General features: G+C 42.4%; 1 protein-coding gene across 5 annotated transcripts in view; it reads right to left on the bottom strand.

The window, feature by feature from the left end:
* The window catches only part of exoc2 (exocyst complex component 2), a 142364-nt gene that overhangs the window by 115882 nt on the left and 8597 nt on the right, over window positions 1-17885 (bottom strand). For 3 of the 5 annotated variants that reach the window (XM_065009170.1, XM_065009171.1, XM_065009172.1), the window contains exons 2-4: window positions 7984-8149; window positions 2417-2593; window positions 2050-2176 (exon numbers count right to left, since the gene is read on the bottom strand). In XM_065009170.1, coding sequence (XP_064865242.1) covers window positions 2050-2176; window positions 2417-2593; window positions 7984-8101 — 422 coding nt within the window. In that variant the 5' untranslated portion in view covers window positions 8102-8149. Of the gene's footprint in view, window positions 1-2049; window positions 2177-2416; window positions 2594-4400; window positions 4473-7983; window positions 8150-16272; window positions 16352-17885 lie in introns of those variants that run through there. The other 2 variants (XM_065009169.1, XM_065009173.1) reach the window with 2 other exon arrangements.

Raw genomic sequence — 17885 nt, 5'->3', positions numbered from 1 at the left:
GAAAAGATGTAACGATGGGTTGTCATGGGAAAGAAGTGGGAGAAAGAGGGGGTTTGATCACCATAGAACTCTCACCACACTTTCCATTCAAAGTACCCATGCTCTTCTAACGACCTTGTAACTTTGTTGCTCAGTTGGTAAGAGTGTGGCATGAACAACAAAGTTTACAGATTGAATTTGCGCAAAGATCAAGTGAACATACTAAAAACGGATGCACTGTAGGTCACTTTACAAAGCTTCTGCAAAGTGGCATATTCCATTTACACAGGTATCTCGAAAGAGACAGAGACAGAGAGAGAGTCAGGAAGCAAAAGAGAGAGAAACAACTTTCTCAGTCCGTTAAGTTATTCCCTCATCTCCATACCTGGCACGTTATCAAAGCCTGCTCTCACATGTTACGGATCTGCTGCTTTGCTCTACAGACAGGAAGCACATACGTATACGCTGAGAGAAACTTTGCTCTTACTATTCATGCAGTTCAGTAGGCGAACTCAAAACAAGCAGTTACAGTTGGGACATTATTACTGGAGCATTGCGGCTCGGACGAGGTTTGTTACTCTGTAGCGTGTGGACCAAAATAAAAAGGAACAGGTTGATGATGACATCCCCAGGAAGTGTTTTGCAGACCGACAAGATGACTTCCTGTCTGACCTCTCGGCAATAATAACCAGCCAGTGACATCACCACCAGACAAACTTGTTCAAACTGGTTCAAGACCTCGTAATTATAATCATGGGTTGAAACTTATTGAATTACTAAACGATTCACTAAAAGGTTGTCCGACTGCGTCCACTCCACTTCTCCTGGTCAGCTGTGTCTGGTTGGACAGCTAGCCACTGTCTCTTCAATAAACAGCATTGGCTACATTCATTCATGTAATGTGTGTGTGTACTGTGTAGTGTGTGTGTGTGTGTGTGTGTGTGTGTGTGTGTGTGTGTGTCCATTTTCATGGACAAGTGTCTTTACTAGATATTCTCCCATCTTTTTGCATACTTTTTAGCCAGCAGCTCTGAAAGTATCATCCATGAGCCAAAAGCGATCCACAAAAATTGCTTACTACGTTACGTCATTGATCGCTCTCTACTGTGTGTACGTCTTGCTAACAGTCACGAAAATGGCGAAGGGCTGAAGCTCATTGGCTGAAACTCGAATTGCTAGGGGGCTGGCCCAAGTGGGGGGAAATGGCGTCGCACAGCTTCCAGAAAGCAGTTGCTTTAAAACTAGGGATTTCATAGCTAATTAAGGTAAGAGAGCAACTTTGCTCATAGATTATACATGTGTGAACTACACATAAACACATCCAGCCCAAATTGGGAGGTTTAAAAAAACAAACTTACTAGTCACCAAAGTACCAGAGAATGTCTTTAATGTGGCTAATAACATGAAGAGTGAAACCGTGGTTTCTCAGCTTGGGATAACTGACTCGTTCTATGGGTTGCAGCCTACCAGTAGGCCCAGCAAAGTGACCCTGGACATGGAGGGTTTGCGGCTCAGTCAGGGGCTAACCTCCCTGGCCACGAGTGGTCACTTGGCCCCTGCCCCCTCTAAACCAAACAAACACCAGAGGGCCTAGAGCACAGACATACCAGAACTATACATTACAGGCTGTGCTTTCTCTGCCAGGCGCGTGGGAGGCTGAGACCACACCACACGCCTCCTATGACCATGTGTGGTGGGCTGCACTCTTTCTTTTCAACTATTTCCTTTCGTCTTTTCTTCTCTCTCCTTCAAACACAATGATTTTGTCTCCAGTGCGTTGTTCAGCGGTTAAATCCAGTTGAGCCATTGCTGTGTTGGCATAACATTTCAAACACCTCCACATGGGGATCCTTTGTTTCTGTTTACAGACCTAAACCATGACTCAGACTAGAACCTGTGTGTTTATGTATGTGTGTGTGGTGTGTGTGTGTAGTGTGTGCATGCATGCGTGTCTTGTGTGTGTGTAGCATGCGTGTGTGTGTGTGTGTGTAGTGTGCATGCATGCGTGTCTTGTGTGTGTGTAGCATGTGTGTGTGTGTGTGTAGTGTGCGTGCGTGTGTATGTCCCTACTTGTCTACGTCGATGCCCAATGGATTGCTGGGACGTAGGGAGAGGGGAGAGATGCCCTTGTTGCGGTCGGTTCTCATGTCGTAATAGTTCATCTCATCTACCCACACAGCAGACTGGTCCAGGATACCTAGAGCACAGACACACATCATCACTGAGGGACAGCCGAGATCACACACACACAATAATATTACCTGACAGAGCTACTATATACAGCAACACAGGACAAAACAGTATGAGTATCCATACTGTAGTTCCCCGCTGCCTCTGCTTGGTAATACCGAGGAAGATTGTCTGTACTTGTGCCACTGAGTTCCTCTGATGATGATTGACAGAGAGACTTCTATTAGAACTGGAGCAGCCATCTTACCGATCTTCTCAGCCTTGAGCAGCTTGAAGGAGACGGTGGAGGTGCCGTGTCCTCCTGACTTGGTGCTGACGATGATCTCTCCCTTATCGTCTTTGGCTGGGCCCACATGACACACTATCTTACTGGCTGACATCCACTCAGCCGTCAGCAGGCAGTTGTGACCACAGATTGAGAGACCTGGGTGAGAGAGAAATATATAGGCACGCTTACAGCAACAGGACAAGTAATAACACAGAGACACATTGAGAGAAGAGGCATGACACAATGACACAAACAGCAGTTTAATAAACCTGTCATTAGGGGGTCAAAGTTCAGCCCAGGGTCCAGTCAGTCCTGTGTAGCCCTGGCAAGTCTGCCACAGCTTCATCATTCTCTCCACACTGAGAGTGCTGTCACTTCACTGTTAAGTGGCTCATTACAGATCTATTTACTCTACTTCTACACTTTCTCTTTTATTTATCTTTCTATCTGACCCTTCTCATGGAGTAAAGAGAAGTTTAGAGAGAAAGAAAGTGATCGAGAGAGAAGAAAGAGAGAGACTAAAAAGAGAAAGTGAAACCCCCCCATTTGATTTATCTGACCAAAGGGAACTGTACAGAGAGCTACAAATGACTGCACTTAAACATCATAAAAGCCTGTGAGAGATGATCAAAAAATAACCACTGAAACAAACTGTAAATAATAAAACAGTAACAAAGGACATTTCCTGCCTTTGTTCTGTACTGGTTGTTTTGTTTGAATATACAGTAGATGCACTAACTAACTAATACACACCTGTTGCTATCCAACATCTAATAGGCTAATTTCAGGCTACAGGGATATTAGTGGTCAGAAATGCAATACACATCAAACATCTCATCCCAAAATCATGATCATTAATATGGAGTTGGTCCCCCCCCCCTTTGCTGCTATAACAGCCTCCACTCTTCTGAGGTTTTCCACTAGATGTTGGAACATTGCTGCAGGGACTTGATTTCATTCAGCCACAATAGTATTAGCGAGGTCGGGCACTGATGTTGGGCGATTAGGCCTGGCTCGCAGTCGGCGTTCCAATTCATCCAAAAGGTGTTCGATGGGGTTGAGGTCAGGGCTCTGTGCAGGCCAGTCAAGTTCTTCCTCACCGATTTTGACAAACCATTTCTGTATGGACCTCACTTTGTGCACAGGAGCAACATGCTGAAACAGGCCTTCCCCAAACTGTTGCCACAACTTTGGAAGCACAGAATCGTGGTAAGATTTCCCTTCACTGGAACTAAACAGCCTAGCCCGAACTACGAAGAACAGCCCCAGACCATTATTCCTCCTCCACAAAAATTTAGTTTGCACTATGCATTGGGGCAGGTAGCGTTTTCTTGGCATCCAGCAAACCCAGATTCGTCCGTCAGACCGCCAGATGATGAAGCGTGATTCATCACTCCAGAGAGCGTGTTTCCACTGCTCCAGAGTCCAAACTTTACAGCACACCAGCCGATGCTTGGCATTGCGCATGGTGAACTTAGGCTTGTCTGGAGCTGCTCATCCATGGAAACCCATTTCATGAATCTCCCGACAAACAGTTATTCTGCTGACGTTGCTTCCAGAGGCAGTTTGGAACTCAGCAGTGAGTGTTGCAACCGAGGACAGACGATTTGTATGCGCTTCAGTGGCGGTCCCTTTCTGTGAGCTTGTGTGGCCTACCACTTCGCGGCTGAGCCGTTGTTGCTCCTAGACATTTTCACTTCACAATAACAGCACTTACGATCCATTAATTTGAAGGGGTGTCCACATACTTTTGTATATAATACTAAAATTCTAGGGAATTGAGTGGTGGCATTTTGACAATGCCACCAATTCAGGGCATTTACATCAAAATAAATGTAGACTATCCACAGAGTTTAATTTTAAGCAACAGATGTTCCACAACCCACTGGCTCCAGGTCTATAAGTCTATGCTAGGTAAAGCTCCGCCTTATCTCGGTTCACTGGTCACGATAACAACACCCACCCGTAGCACACGTTCCAGCAGGCATATCTCACTGATCATCCCCAAAGCCAACACCTCATTTGGCCGCCTTTCCTTCCAGTTCTCTGCTGCCAGTAACTGGAACGAATTGCAAAAAAAAAAAATTTTAATCGCTGAAGTTGGAGACGTTAATTTCCCTCACCAACTTTAAACATCAACTACCTGAGCAGCTAACCGATCGCTGCAGCTGTACATAGTCCATCTGTAAATAGCCCACCCAATCTACCTACCTCATCCCCTTACAGTTTTTATTTTATTTACTTTTCTGCTCTTTTGCACACCAGCATCTCTACTTGCACATCATCATCTGCTCATTTATCACTCCAGTGTTAATCTGCTAAATTGTAATTATTTGCTCCTATGGCCTATTTATTGCCTACCTCCTTATGCCTTTTGCACACACTGTATGTCGACTTTCTTTTTTCTACTGTGTCATTGACTTGTTTATTGTGTTATTGACTTGTTTATTGTTTACTCCATGTGTAACTGTGTTGTTGTCTGTGTCACACTGCTTTGCTTTATCTTGGCCAGGTCGCAGTTGCAAATGAGAACTTGTTCTCAACTAGCCTACCTGGTTAAATAAAGGTCAAATAAAAAAAAATATTTAAAAAATAAGGCATTTTGAAATAGCAACTAAAGGAATTGTGGAAGTACAAGTTATTTTCTTTACATTAGCACAACTTAAATTTGCCAAAAATGTGAAACATGTCAAACCCAAAAATAAATATGCAGTACCAGTCATACCAAAAATGTTTGGACACACCTACTCATTCAAGGGTGTTTCTTTATTTTTACTATTTTCTACATTGTAGAATGATAGTGAAGACATCAAAACTATGAAATAACACATATGGAATCATGTAGCAACCCAAAAAGTTATAATATATTTGAGATTCTTCAAAGTAGCACTCTTTGCCTTGATGACAGTTTTACACACTTGGCATTCTCTCAACCAGCTTCACCTGGAATGCTTTTCCAACAGTCTTGAAGGAGTTCCCACATATTCTGAGCACTACTTTTCCTTCACTCTGCAGTCCAACCCATCCAAAACCATCTCAATTGGGTTGAGGTTGGGTGATTGTGGAGGCCAGGTCAACTGATGCAGCACTCCATCACTCTTATTATTGATCAAATAGCCCTTACACAGCCTGGAGGTGTGTTTTGGGTAATTTTCCTGTTGAAAAACAAATTATAGTCCCACTAAACGCATACCAGATGAGATGGCGTATCGCTACAGAATGCTGGTCATGCTGCCTTGAATTCTAAATAAATCACTGAGTGTCACCAGCAAAGCACCCCCACACCATCACACCTCCTCCATGCTTCACGGTGGGAACCACACATGCGGAGATCATCCGTTCACCTACTCTGCGTCTCATGGCGGTTGTAACCAAAAATAAAAAATTGGTACTCATCAGACCATAGGACAGATTTACACCGGTCTAATGTCCATTGCTCGTGTTTCTTGGCCCAAGCAAGTCTCTTCTTCTCATTGGTGTCTTTAGTAGTGGTTAATTTGCAGCAATTTGACCATGAAGGCCTGATTCACGCAGTCTCCTCTGAACAGTTGATGTGAAAATGTGTCTGTTGCATTTATTTGAGCTGCAATTTCTGAGGCTGGTAACTGTTTTGAACTTATCCTCTGCAGCAGAGGTAACTCTGGGTCTTCCTTTCCTCTAGCGGTCCTCATGAGAGCCAGTTTCATCATAGCTCTTGATGGTTTTTGTGACTGAACTTGAAGAAACGTTCAAAGTTCTTGAAATGTTCCACATTAAGACCATGAAGGTCAGTCAAAGTAAGAATGGACTGTCATTTCTCTTTGCTTATTGGAGCTGTTCTTGCTATAATATGGACTTGGTATTTTACCAAATAGGGCTATTTTCTGTATACCACTCCTACCTTGTCACAACACAAATGATTGGCTCAAACACATTAAGGAAAGACATTCCACAAATTAACTTTTAGCAAGGCACACCTGTTAATGGAAATGCATTCCAGGTGACTGCCTCATGAAGCTGGTTGAGAGAATGCCAAGAGTGTACAAAGCTGTCATCAAGGCAAAGGGTGGCTACTTTGAAGAATCTCAAATATAAAATATATTTTGATTTGTTTAACACTTTTTTGGGTGTTTGACGTCTTCACTATTATTCTTGAATGTGGAAAATAGTAAAATAAAGAAAAACCCTTGAATGAGTAGGTGTGTCCAAACTTTTGACTGATACTGTATATATTTAAGACAAAACAATTATTGTAATTCTGTAAAAACAATTAACCCATAATTCTAAATAATTGAATAACTTTGGTCAATTACATTTTGATCAAATTGAATAAAAAAAGTATATGCAGTATTTAGTTAGAGTATCAAATGTATATTTTTTTGTGGTAACAAAATGTCTCCTTTTTAACAATAAATCATCATAACTAATATTCCTACATATTGACTACCATATTAATAAAAGATTCCCGTCAATGCTATAATAATCTTTACATTTTAAATTCAACATTTTGACAAATACATTTACATTTACCTTTACCACAAAGGTTAGAAAATATTATTTTAGGTCTAAATTCAATTAACACATACCAAAAACCTAAAATAACATATTATTCAGACATCATTTGTTTCAGCATTTAAATCACATCTTTTAAATGTAGGCCTAAAATGATTGTTTAATTATGTTCTAAAACCTTTACTACAGTCTTATTTTTAAACTAAATTAATATGGGTTAAAATTCATAATCTTGGCCGGGTATAAAAGATTGTGAATTAGGCAGAGGTTTGACTCAGTTGAAAGAAACGAAAAGTAATTTAATCTAGAATCATAAAAAAGTATTTTCCCCTTGAAAAAGTAATGAAAACCTTTCATTTGATAAACAGCAACAAACACTGTGTAATGTAAGCAGAGCCTGACCACGGCTGACTAAGGTCCAGTGTGTTCTGTGGTAGACTGTAGGCTAGCCAGGCTCTGGGTAAATTAATAAAAGTCACTCAGTCTGACTCTGATGAAGGGTCATAACGGCATGAACCCTACCTCACAGACTGGGAAGAGCCAGAGAATACCACACTCTCTCTCATACACAACACACACAAACAATTATCGACAATGCCAGTGAAAACACTTGCATAAAATTATTCAGTTTGGTACTTATCAAAAACAACCGCAGCAATGAATTACATTGCAGAAAGGTGGGCAATCTATTAAAAAAAATTGAAGTGAATTGACTGTCAGAAGTCGAATGCAAAACAAGTGTGTGTGTGTACATTCGTGCCTGTGTGTGTGTACATTCGTGCCTGTGTGTGTGTAGGTTTGTGCCTGTGTGTGTGTAGGTTTGTGCCTGTGTGTGTGTAGGTTTGTGCCTGTGTGTGTGTAGGTTTGTGCCTGTGTGTGTGTAAGTTTGTGCCTATGTGTGTGTACATTCGTGCCTGTGTGTGTGTGCATTCGTGCCTGTGTGTGTGTAGGTTTGTGCCTGTGTGTGTGTAGGTTTGTGCCTGTGTGTGTGTAGGTTTGTGCCTGTGTGTGTGTAAGTTTGTGCTTGCATGTGAATGTGTGTATCATACTCGTACCAACAAGGTCTGCGGGGCCAGTACCCAGGTTCTCTCCTCGGATGGTGACCTTGGTCCATGAACTGCCCTCGTTGGGTGAGATGCCCGTCACCAGGGGGGGCTGGTGGGCACGAGACATGGTGGTGGTCACGTGTGTGCAGGAACACAAAGAAAGTCAGTCAGCAACCTGTGAACACGGCAGGGGAGAGGAAAAGACAGAAGGACACGTAACACGGATATTAGTCTAATGCAGAAACCAAGAGACATAAAAACAGCTGTAATGTGTACAGCACAGCTATAGGCTCATGTGTTATTATTCATAAGCATGTATGAACCTTTATAATGTTTTATTATGCAGACTAGAATATCTTAAAAGGCTTATGTTTAAAAGAGTTTCACATTGAAGGCTACAATGTCTACAAACACAGGAGGACATGAGGGTGCTGGTAGGAGCTCTGACCGGACTAAGAGAGAGAGAGAAAGGGGGGGAGGAAAGGAGGAATGTAAACCTCAGAGAGCAGGATAAATAAAGCTGCTCTCCCTCATCGATTCCACATAGCCTAACCTACACAACGTGTGTGTTTGTGTAAGAGACCGAATAGCTAGCCCTACCCTAATATATCTAGAGGGTGCATGTGTGTGTAGGCCATGTAACCGCAGTGGAGGCTCCTCAGAGGACGAAGGGGAGGACCATCCTCCTCCGTGAATTTGAATAATTTAGTTAATCATTTTTAGATAAAACTTTACTGAACAAAAATATAAAACGCAACAATTTCAATGATTTTACCGAGTTACAGTTCATATAAGGACATCAGTCAACTGAAATAAATTCAATAGGTCCAAATCTATGGATTTCACATGACTGTGCAGGAACGCAGCCTGGGAGGGCATAGGCCCACCCACTTGGGAGCCAGGCCCAGCCAATCAGAATGAGTTTTTCCCCACAAAAGGGCTTTATTACAGACAGATATATTTCTCAGTTTAATCAGCTGTCTGGATGGCTGGTCTCAGATGATCCTGTAGGTGAAGAAGCTGGATGTGGAGGTTCTGGGCTGGTGTGGTTACACATGGTCTGCGGTTGAGGCCAGTTGGACGTACTGCCAAATCCTCTAAAACGACATTGGAAGTGGCTTATGGTAGAGAAATGAACATTCAATTCTCTGACAACAGCTCTGGTGGACATTCCTGCAGTCAGCATGCCAATTGCACACTCCCTCAAATCTTGAGCCATCTGTGGCATTGTGTTACGTGACAAAGCTGCACATTTTATAGAGGCCTTTTCTTGTCCCCAGCACAAAATGCACCTGTGTAATGATCATGCTGTTTAATCATCTTCTTGATATTCCATACATGTCAGGTGGATGGATTATCTTGGTAAAGAAGAAATATTCATAACAAGGATGTGCACAAAATGTGAGAGAAATAAGCTCTTAGTGCCTATGTATCTTTTAATTCAGTTCATGAAACATTGGACCAACACTTTACATGATGCATTTACATTTTTGTTCAGTATATTCACGTCTGTAAATAATTGATTAAAACACAATGTTTTGCAATGAAGGTCTACAGTAGCCTCAACAGCACTCTGTAGGGTAGCACCATGGTCTACAGTAGCCTCAACAGCACTCTGTAGGGTAGCACCATGGTCTACAGTAGCCTCAACAGAACTCTGTAGGGTAGCACCATGGTCTACAGTAGCCTCAACAGCACTCTGTAGGGTAACACCATGGTCTACAGTAGCCTCAACAGCACTCTGTAGGGTAGCACCATGGTCTACAGTAGCCTCAACAGCACTCTGTAGGGTAGCACCATGGTCTACAGTAGCCTCAACAGCACTCTGTAGGGTAGCACCATGGTCTACAGTAGCCTCAACAGCACTCTGTAGGGTAGCACCATGGTGTAGCCGGAGGACGGATAGTTTCCGTCTTCCTCGGAGTACATTCTTCAATACAAAACCTAGGAGGCTCATGGTTCTCACCTTCTTACACAGTAATTATGATAACTTCCGGAAGGACGTCCTCCAACATATCAAAGCTCTTGCAGGATGAACTGACATGTTTTCCACCCAATCAAAAGATCAAATAATTAATCTTGTACTGAAAGCATAAGCTACAGCTAGCTAGCACTGCAGTGCATAACTTCTGGTGAGTAGTTGAACAATTAACAAATGAATTTATTCAAAACTGAAGACGCGGGAAAGAGGCAGAGAGACAGCTAGCTATATTTCAGTGTCTTTTTTTCACTTTCATTTACTTAGCTAGCGAACGCAGCTAGTTAGTTTAGCCTACTCAAACAGAGAGGGATGCTAGCTAGCTATGGCTATCCAACACTGACCTCTTCCAAGGTTTTATTAACTGATTGCCTTCGGTGCCCACCAGTGTAACTGCTAAACATGGTTAAGCATGTTACTGCTCTGCAATTCACAATGAGTACATACGGGAGAGTGGGGCTGAATGTAACACCGGTCAATTGTAGGGTAACTTGGGGTAGAACGCAACTCTACCAAAATCCTTTTTTGGAAGTGACTTAGAAATGAGACAGATAATCTTTTTTGTTGATCAAGAGTAGTGGCAACCAGAGAAAGTGTTGGGGGGAAAACTTGTGACATGAAGTGGTTTCTGTGAGAAGTACAGGCTGGGTGCGTGTTACCCCGGGTGGAAAGTCACCCTAAGTTACACCAACAGGTAGGCCTACATTATAATCACTGTGCAAGTTTTTGGGGACATAAAATGTATCAATAGGATAATATCTAGTTAAAATATCACATTTGGGATCTGGCTAATGATTAGCCCAATTGGGTCAATGCTCCAGCCTATTTATTTGCACTTTGCTGCATCAGTTGGGCAACAGGTTATAATGTTTATTGCTAATAGCTTACCTGTTCATATGGACCATGCATAGGCTATATACATGGCCCAATATGTTACAATTATTTAAACAAAGCACTTTATCAATGTACTATTGGGCTCATTTCTGGAGTTGGAAATTATATATTAGATGGTGTCAGCATACGTATATTTTCAGTCATTTGGAGTAGAATGTCCTTTTAAAAAGTCACCAGAACTGAGCTTCTCAATCCCCCCCCGCCTTTAACCCCCCTCTGCAACCTTTTCCCCCCACTGTCACTCACAGAACAAACACCAATCATCACCGTAGAGATACATGCCAGCGTGGAAGAGAAACAGCTAAAAGATGGCAAAAAAAAAAAAAAAAATCTTCATAAAATGTGAAACTGTTTAGAATTTTATAAATTAAAATGGAGGAAAATATACTTGAGGAGGTCTAAAAAGCCTGTAGAACAAGTGGTGTCCAAGACATTTTTCATCACAGATGTGTGTTAATAAATAGGTGCCAGGTCTGGTTGAGGTTGAACAACCTTACCTCTCTGTAACCACTTTGCTTTCTAACACTAAAGCCAAAACACGTTCTCTACAAACAAGGCAGGAACTCACACGGAACACAGCAGCAACAAGGGAACCAACGGTGATGCAGCATCATCATCTCAGTGTACATTTTTTGATAAACTCAACAAGTTTAATAAGACGAAGTTTACAAAAAATACAACATGTAAAAATGTTTTTTAAAAACACTCCTTCAAAATTATTCAGCACATTCACAAAAGCACACATCCAACCACTCCAGAGTGGCACCTAGCTAGCTACACACACACACACACACACACACTCCAGAGTGGCACCTAGCTAGCTACACACACACACATACACACACGCACACACACACGCACACGCACTCCAGAGTGGCACCTAGCTAGCTACACACACAGAATGTTAGAACAGCAGTTCTACTAGGCTATAATCGGAGTTCACACACACACTACAGGGTGGCACCTAGCTAGCTACACACACAGAATGATAGAACAGCAGTTCTACTAGGCTATAATCTGAGTTCACACACACACTACAGAGATGGCGGTCTGATAACTCAAAGGGGATGTAGGACTAACTCATGCAGCCTAATCTAACCTCCGCTGCAGTGTGCTTGTCAGAGGTTATCTATGGGCAGGGGATCTGACATGGAGAAGATAAGAGGCTAACAGGCCTTAAACAAGCGCCTCGTCTGTCGTTCATCAAGCCCATATCTTTAGAAGGGGAGTTTGAGTGGAGGGGGCAGTGGGCAGTGGGGAATATAGGGGTTAGTCTGTCTTCTTCTGCACAAAATGTCTACAACTGTTGTGTTTCCTCAACAGGAGTGTTTCTATCCCCATCTTGTGTACACACACACACAGGCTAGGAAGAATGACAGCTCTGCTCGGTTGCATGCGAGGGGCCCGAGCTGGCGCTGTGTGGTCTCTGTGTATGTGAGAGAGTGTGTGGAGGGATCTGTGCTGCGGAGTGGAGGGGTCTGGGCAGTGTGTGTGTGTGTGGTCTGGCTGTGTGGTCTCTGGCTCGGGCTTGGGGAGAGCATGCTGACGGCTGGGATGAGAAAAGAGCGCTGTGTTTACTTTACTCTGGGGGCCATGCATGGACACGGGAACAGTGCCCAGACCCCTCCACTCTGTAACACACACACACAGACAGAGCACGGAGGCTCTTGCACGAGCCACACGTCACAAGCTAGTGGAACAACCCTGTCAGTGACAATTGAGGCATAGATGTTACATTTTGAATAAACATTTTATGTAGAACTACGTCCATTATATTGACCAAGCTCTTAGATATGACAGGAGCAGAAACAAAATTAAGCTGTATCAAAATGAACTCCAGAATAGGAATGCCTATTCAGGTTTCACTAGGTTATTGTTCATTGCCCTGAGTCATACTGTTACTGAAAAAATGTGAAGAAAAAAAAAAAACAGGTAAGCTAAGCAACAGCATTTGCATGACTGCACTGCAGATTGTTTTACAGCAGTGTTTGTTTATTAGTTCTACAAAATTCCCCTAGGGGGCACTAAAGGACCCTCTTTGGAAAGCCTACAATAAACCACCTGAAAATCAAGTAGGCTCGACACTGCACACAGTACATTAATAACAATTAAAGTCATATAAAAAGGCAGTTAAGGACTGCTCTCTCCTGTTCTCTCTGCCGGTTTCTTCTTAACATTCTCGTGGTTTATCCTGTGTTTATACAACGGGTGGGTCTAATCCTGGAAGCTGATTCGTTAAAAACGCATTCCAACCGATGTCTATTCCACAAGTTTACGTTGAAATGCCTATTTACTTGGTTCCATCTCACTGCGCAATCCACTGTCTCAGCAGCCCAGCCAGACAATTTATAAACGTGATCTCTAATGTAAAAAGCATCTAGACATTATCTCCCATTTCTTTTAGACTAGCATTTGGTTTTCAATAACAGAGATTTGTATAAACCTTGCCATCTGTCTCTCTGACATTTGCAACATTGAATTTCAATACTGAAACAATCTCCAGCTGTCCCATAGTAATGAACGTGTATGGAGTCGGGAGGAGACAGGCAGCGTTTCTCAGACAGTCAACATTAAATAAATTAAAATTAAATAAATGTCAATAGAAAACCTGTCAAAGGAAACTAAATGCTAGTTTGCAGTCTTTCCCACTTCAGCTTGAAGTGACCGTGTTAACTGTGTTGGTGTTGTGTTAGCTGTGTTGGTGGCTAGCTCCTCTGAACAACAGTGTCCTGATGAAAGAGCACATTTTCTATGCCAGGTGAAATCACGCATCATTAGTTCATTTATGGATGTAGCCAACTACAATGTCACTAGAAAACAGCTTAAACAAATGCAAATGTAGATACTTTGTTGTTATTCTGGCTGCACTGTTTGACGTGACTGTAAATTAGCTGTAGTTGGCTAGCTAGCAAGCAAGGCATAAGAACGTTGCCAGCCAGTAGTATGGCAATAGAACATTTAGAATGAACGACTGGGTCGCATTTATAGATACAGAACCGATAAAATGAACGAGCAGACTTGGGTAGCAACCTTAGATTTGTGTCGGGAATATATCTTGTGGAAGGATGAAATAGTATGAATAAATTAATCAAAATAAAGTTAATGAAAATATGTAAATCAATATTTGAATATGTTTGTAAAACATCCGTAATGTGGCCAATGAGTAGGAATATGTTTGTAAAACATCCGTAATGTGGCCAATGAGTAGGAAGATGTTTGTAAAACATCCGTAATGTGGCCAATGAGTAGGAAGATGTTTGTAAAACATCCGTAATGTGGCCAATGAGTAGGAAGATGTTTGTAAAACATCCGTAATGTGGCCAATGAGTAGGAAGATGTTTGTAAAACATCCGTAATGTGGCCAATGAGTAGGAAGATGTTTATAAAACATCCGTAATGTGGCCAATGAGTAGGAAGATGTTTGTAAAACATCCGTAATGTGGCCAATGAGTAGGAAGATGTTTGTAAAACATCCGTAATGTGGCCAATGAGTAGGAAGATGTTTGTAAAACATCCGTAATGTGGCCAATGAGTAGGAAGATGTTTGTAAAACATCCGTAATGTGGCCAATGAGTAGGAAGATGTTTGTAAAACATCCGTAATGTGGCTAATGAGTAGGAAGATGTTTGTAAAACATCCGTAATGTGGCCAATGAGTAGGAAGATGTTTGTAAAACATCCGTAATGTGGCCAATGAGTAGGAAGATGTTTGTAAAACATCCGTAATGTGGCCAATGAGTAGGAAGATGTTTGTAAAACATCCGTAATGTGGCCAATGAGTAGGAAGATGTTTGTAAAACATCCGTAATGTGGCCAATGAGTAGGAAGATGTTTGTAAAACATCCGTAATGTGGCCAATGAGTAGGAAGATGTTTGTAAAACATCCGTAATGTGGCCAATGAGTAGGAAGATGTTTGTAAAACATCCGTAATGTGGCCAATGAGTAGGAAGATGTTTGTAAAACATCCGTAATGTGGCCAATGAGTAGGAAGATGTTTGTAAAACATCCGTAATGTGGCCAATGAGTAGGAAGATGTTTGTAAAACATCCGTAATGTGGCCAATGAGTAGGAAGATGTTTGTAAAACATCCGTAATGTGGCCAATGAGTAGGAAGATGTTTGTAAAACATCCGTAATGTGGCCAATGAGTAGGAAGATGTTTGTAAAACATCCGTAATGTGGCCAATGAGTAGGAAGATGTTTGTAAAACATCCGTAATGTGGCCAATGAGTAGGAAGATGTTTGATAATTAAGTGATAATCAACACCCGTGCCCAATATCCTCCAAACACCGGCTGCTAGGGTATCATCAATTAATTATCAAACATCTTCCTACTCATTGACCACATTACGGATCCAGAAGCATTGTCTCACTATACATTGACATTGTTTACATTTAAGTCATATAGCAGATGCTCTAATCCACATAGAAAGATTTTTTACCTAGTCGGCTCAGGGATTAGAACCAGCAACCATTCAGTTACTGGCCCAATGCTCTTAACCGCTAGGCTACCTGCCGCCCTAGGCAACACCTCCCAGTCTACGTCTCGCTCTCTCTCCCTCAGTGCCGTTGTTCTAAATTGGGCTAAAATGGCAGGTTTGTTTTACTTGGAAAGGGACTTGTAAACAGAGTGACTGCCCCTCTATTTGGTAGCTCTGTCACACTAGATCCTACTAGGTCTTGATAAGCAACAGAAACAGAGCTAACAAGCCCAGGGAGAAAGGAGCTCTCTGGTTAGGGAAGACTGCATGTAGCCCAAGTAATGTCCCAAATGGCACCATATTCCTAATATAGTGGACTACTATTGACCAGATCCCTATGGTAGTGCACTAGCCTATAGTGAGTTGGGTGCCATTTGTGACACAACCATTGTATGGTCTGAATATGAGACATAGCTTTTTTCATAGGAAGTATTTTATACGGTATATTTATATTTAAGAACAGATGAAAACCATATAGGACTATGCCCTAGGACATTTGCACACTTCAAATAATATACCCCACACCCGATCCCAAGACACTGTTCTGTTTTAGAAAGATGCTAAGGAGAGCAAATAAGTGTATTGTGATATATATATATATATATATTTAACACAACCTAGGATGCGTGCACTAACAAACCCACACACAAGCCAGCATTTAAGCACACAGCATGCCCACACACACACTTCCCAGGCAGTGTGAGTGTTGATCATCTGTCTGTCATATGGTCCCCCCTCTGAGAGTTTGTCTGGGTTTTAGGGGTTTGGCTGATTTTCCCCTGCTGTTTAGGTTAATGAACTGGACAGGAGGAAAGGTTCTGGGGAGAGCAGAGGGCCGAGAGGGAGATAGCAGCAGCTTGACAGGGGGGGTGATTTCACTTACTGCTCCCAAACGTAGACCTTAAGTGGTTTATTTAAGTCATCTTATTCCTAAACTTTGACTTACTACTTCCAGCATGCGTCCCTTTCATCCCTCCTCATCTCTCTCTACTGCTACAGAAGGACTGAGTCACTGTGAGAAGAACCTGGGGGGGTAGAGAGGGTGGTCAGAGAGATGTCCCCTTGGTTGTCAGGGGTGATATCCCTACTGGAGACAGCAATGGGCTGAGTTTACAAACTGAGCTTGTTAAGGAAATCCTGATGTTAGCTCATGTTACACACAACTGGCCTGCCTATTCTGAATTAGACAGATAGTATGTAGTGTAGTGGTCCACTTCGCTCTGATCTGAGCTCTATGTATTGTACTGTTTCTCATATCCCCAAGTAGGAGTGATTGACAGGTGAGAGGGGGTTAGGTGTATGTTCTGTGTGATGGTCTGGACTAGGGGCACAAAGGAACCCTTTCAGAAATCTCCGTCTGCCCCCCACACCACCATACAGTCACCCCTGCCTGCCTCCCCATCAGCGCTGCTACCACTAAGCCTCCCCAGTACCCCATACTAACACTCTCCTCAGCCCCCCAACATTACACAAACACCAGATTCCATCAAAGATTCCCCTCAGTCTGAATGCACAGAGCTGGCCAAACATCCTGGCCCTGGTATGACCGGCTCTGATCTCTGATCTGACAGGCCAGCGATTTAAGAAACCATTCCTCACTCAAAACTCACACCAGAACTCATACAGATTGCTTTGAACTGGCCCTCAGTGGCAGACTGGCAGGGGACAGATAGAACACTGCCAAGTATTTCACCGACAGCATCAGTTAGGCTACACTCTCTCTGATGTGTGCATTAAAGAAAAAGTAATGGGATCAAATAAGTTTCAGAAGACTGACAACAAGGCTCATACATAGGCTAGTTTTATTTTGAATCAAATGTTACATTTTGATAAGGCAGGAATCGATTACAAATAGACAACTTCAAATCAGCACTATTGTGTAAAACAAACAACCAAATACTCTGACTCGTAATATGTTGTCATTGCAGTGCCATTTATGTTTTTGGGCAGACAGACATTTTTTGTTATCGAATCTGTTGGCCAGTCAAGCCTTCCACAATGAGTCAGCACTTCTCAGCCAATCTCAACACAGGACAGTAAAGAGGGTCCCGGAGAGGACTAGACCAGAGCCATCAGGCGTCTGGGTTTGGCTCTCTCCATCCCCTCTGTCTCCTCTCCCGTTTGTTATCCTTTGGCTGGCTCTGTTTGTCTGTTTGTTGGTCTGAAATTATATTTTTAAGATCTAACTTAAGCATAGGCACCAATTTCTCCTCTCAGAATCCTGGATAAATAAACAGAACAGTGAAATGTGGGCGTATGAATGCAGGCTGATGTTTATAGAGGGTTTAAGATGTGGAGACAGAAAGCTACATAATGAGATGCTATGGGGAGACAGGGTTTAAACCTTGGTAATGCCGTCTCATAAGTACAGTAACTTTGTTTACATACAAAAACATGGATCATCACGATGAGCGTGAGAGAAAATGTTCCTCACAGTAAACCACAGACTAGACCTATTAAACTGGACAATACCAAAAGCTCCTTTAGCCTAAATTGCAAACAAACAGGGAATTGAGTGGTTCCTTCTGCTAGTGTATCATGTTATTAAAGGGTTATTAC

The sequence above is a fragment of the Oncorhynchus nerka genome, linkage group LG24 (assembly GCF_034236695.1).
Source record: "Oncorhynchus nerka isolate Pitt River linkage group LG24, Oner_Uvic_2.0, whole genome shotgun sequence".
In the NCBI taxonomy this organism is placed as follows: domain Eukaryota; kingdom Metazoa; phylum Chordata; class Actinopteri; order Salmoniformes; family Salmonidae; genus Oncorhynchus; species Oncorhynchus nerka.
The sequence above is the reverse complement of the archived record's forward strand: the minus strand, read 5'-3'. Positions and strand labels throughout refer to the sequence as shown.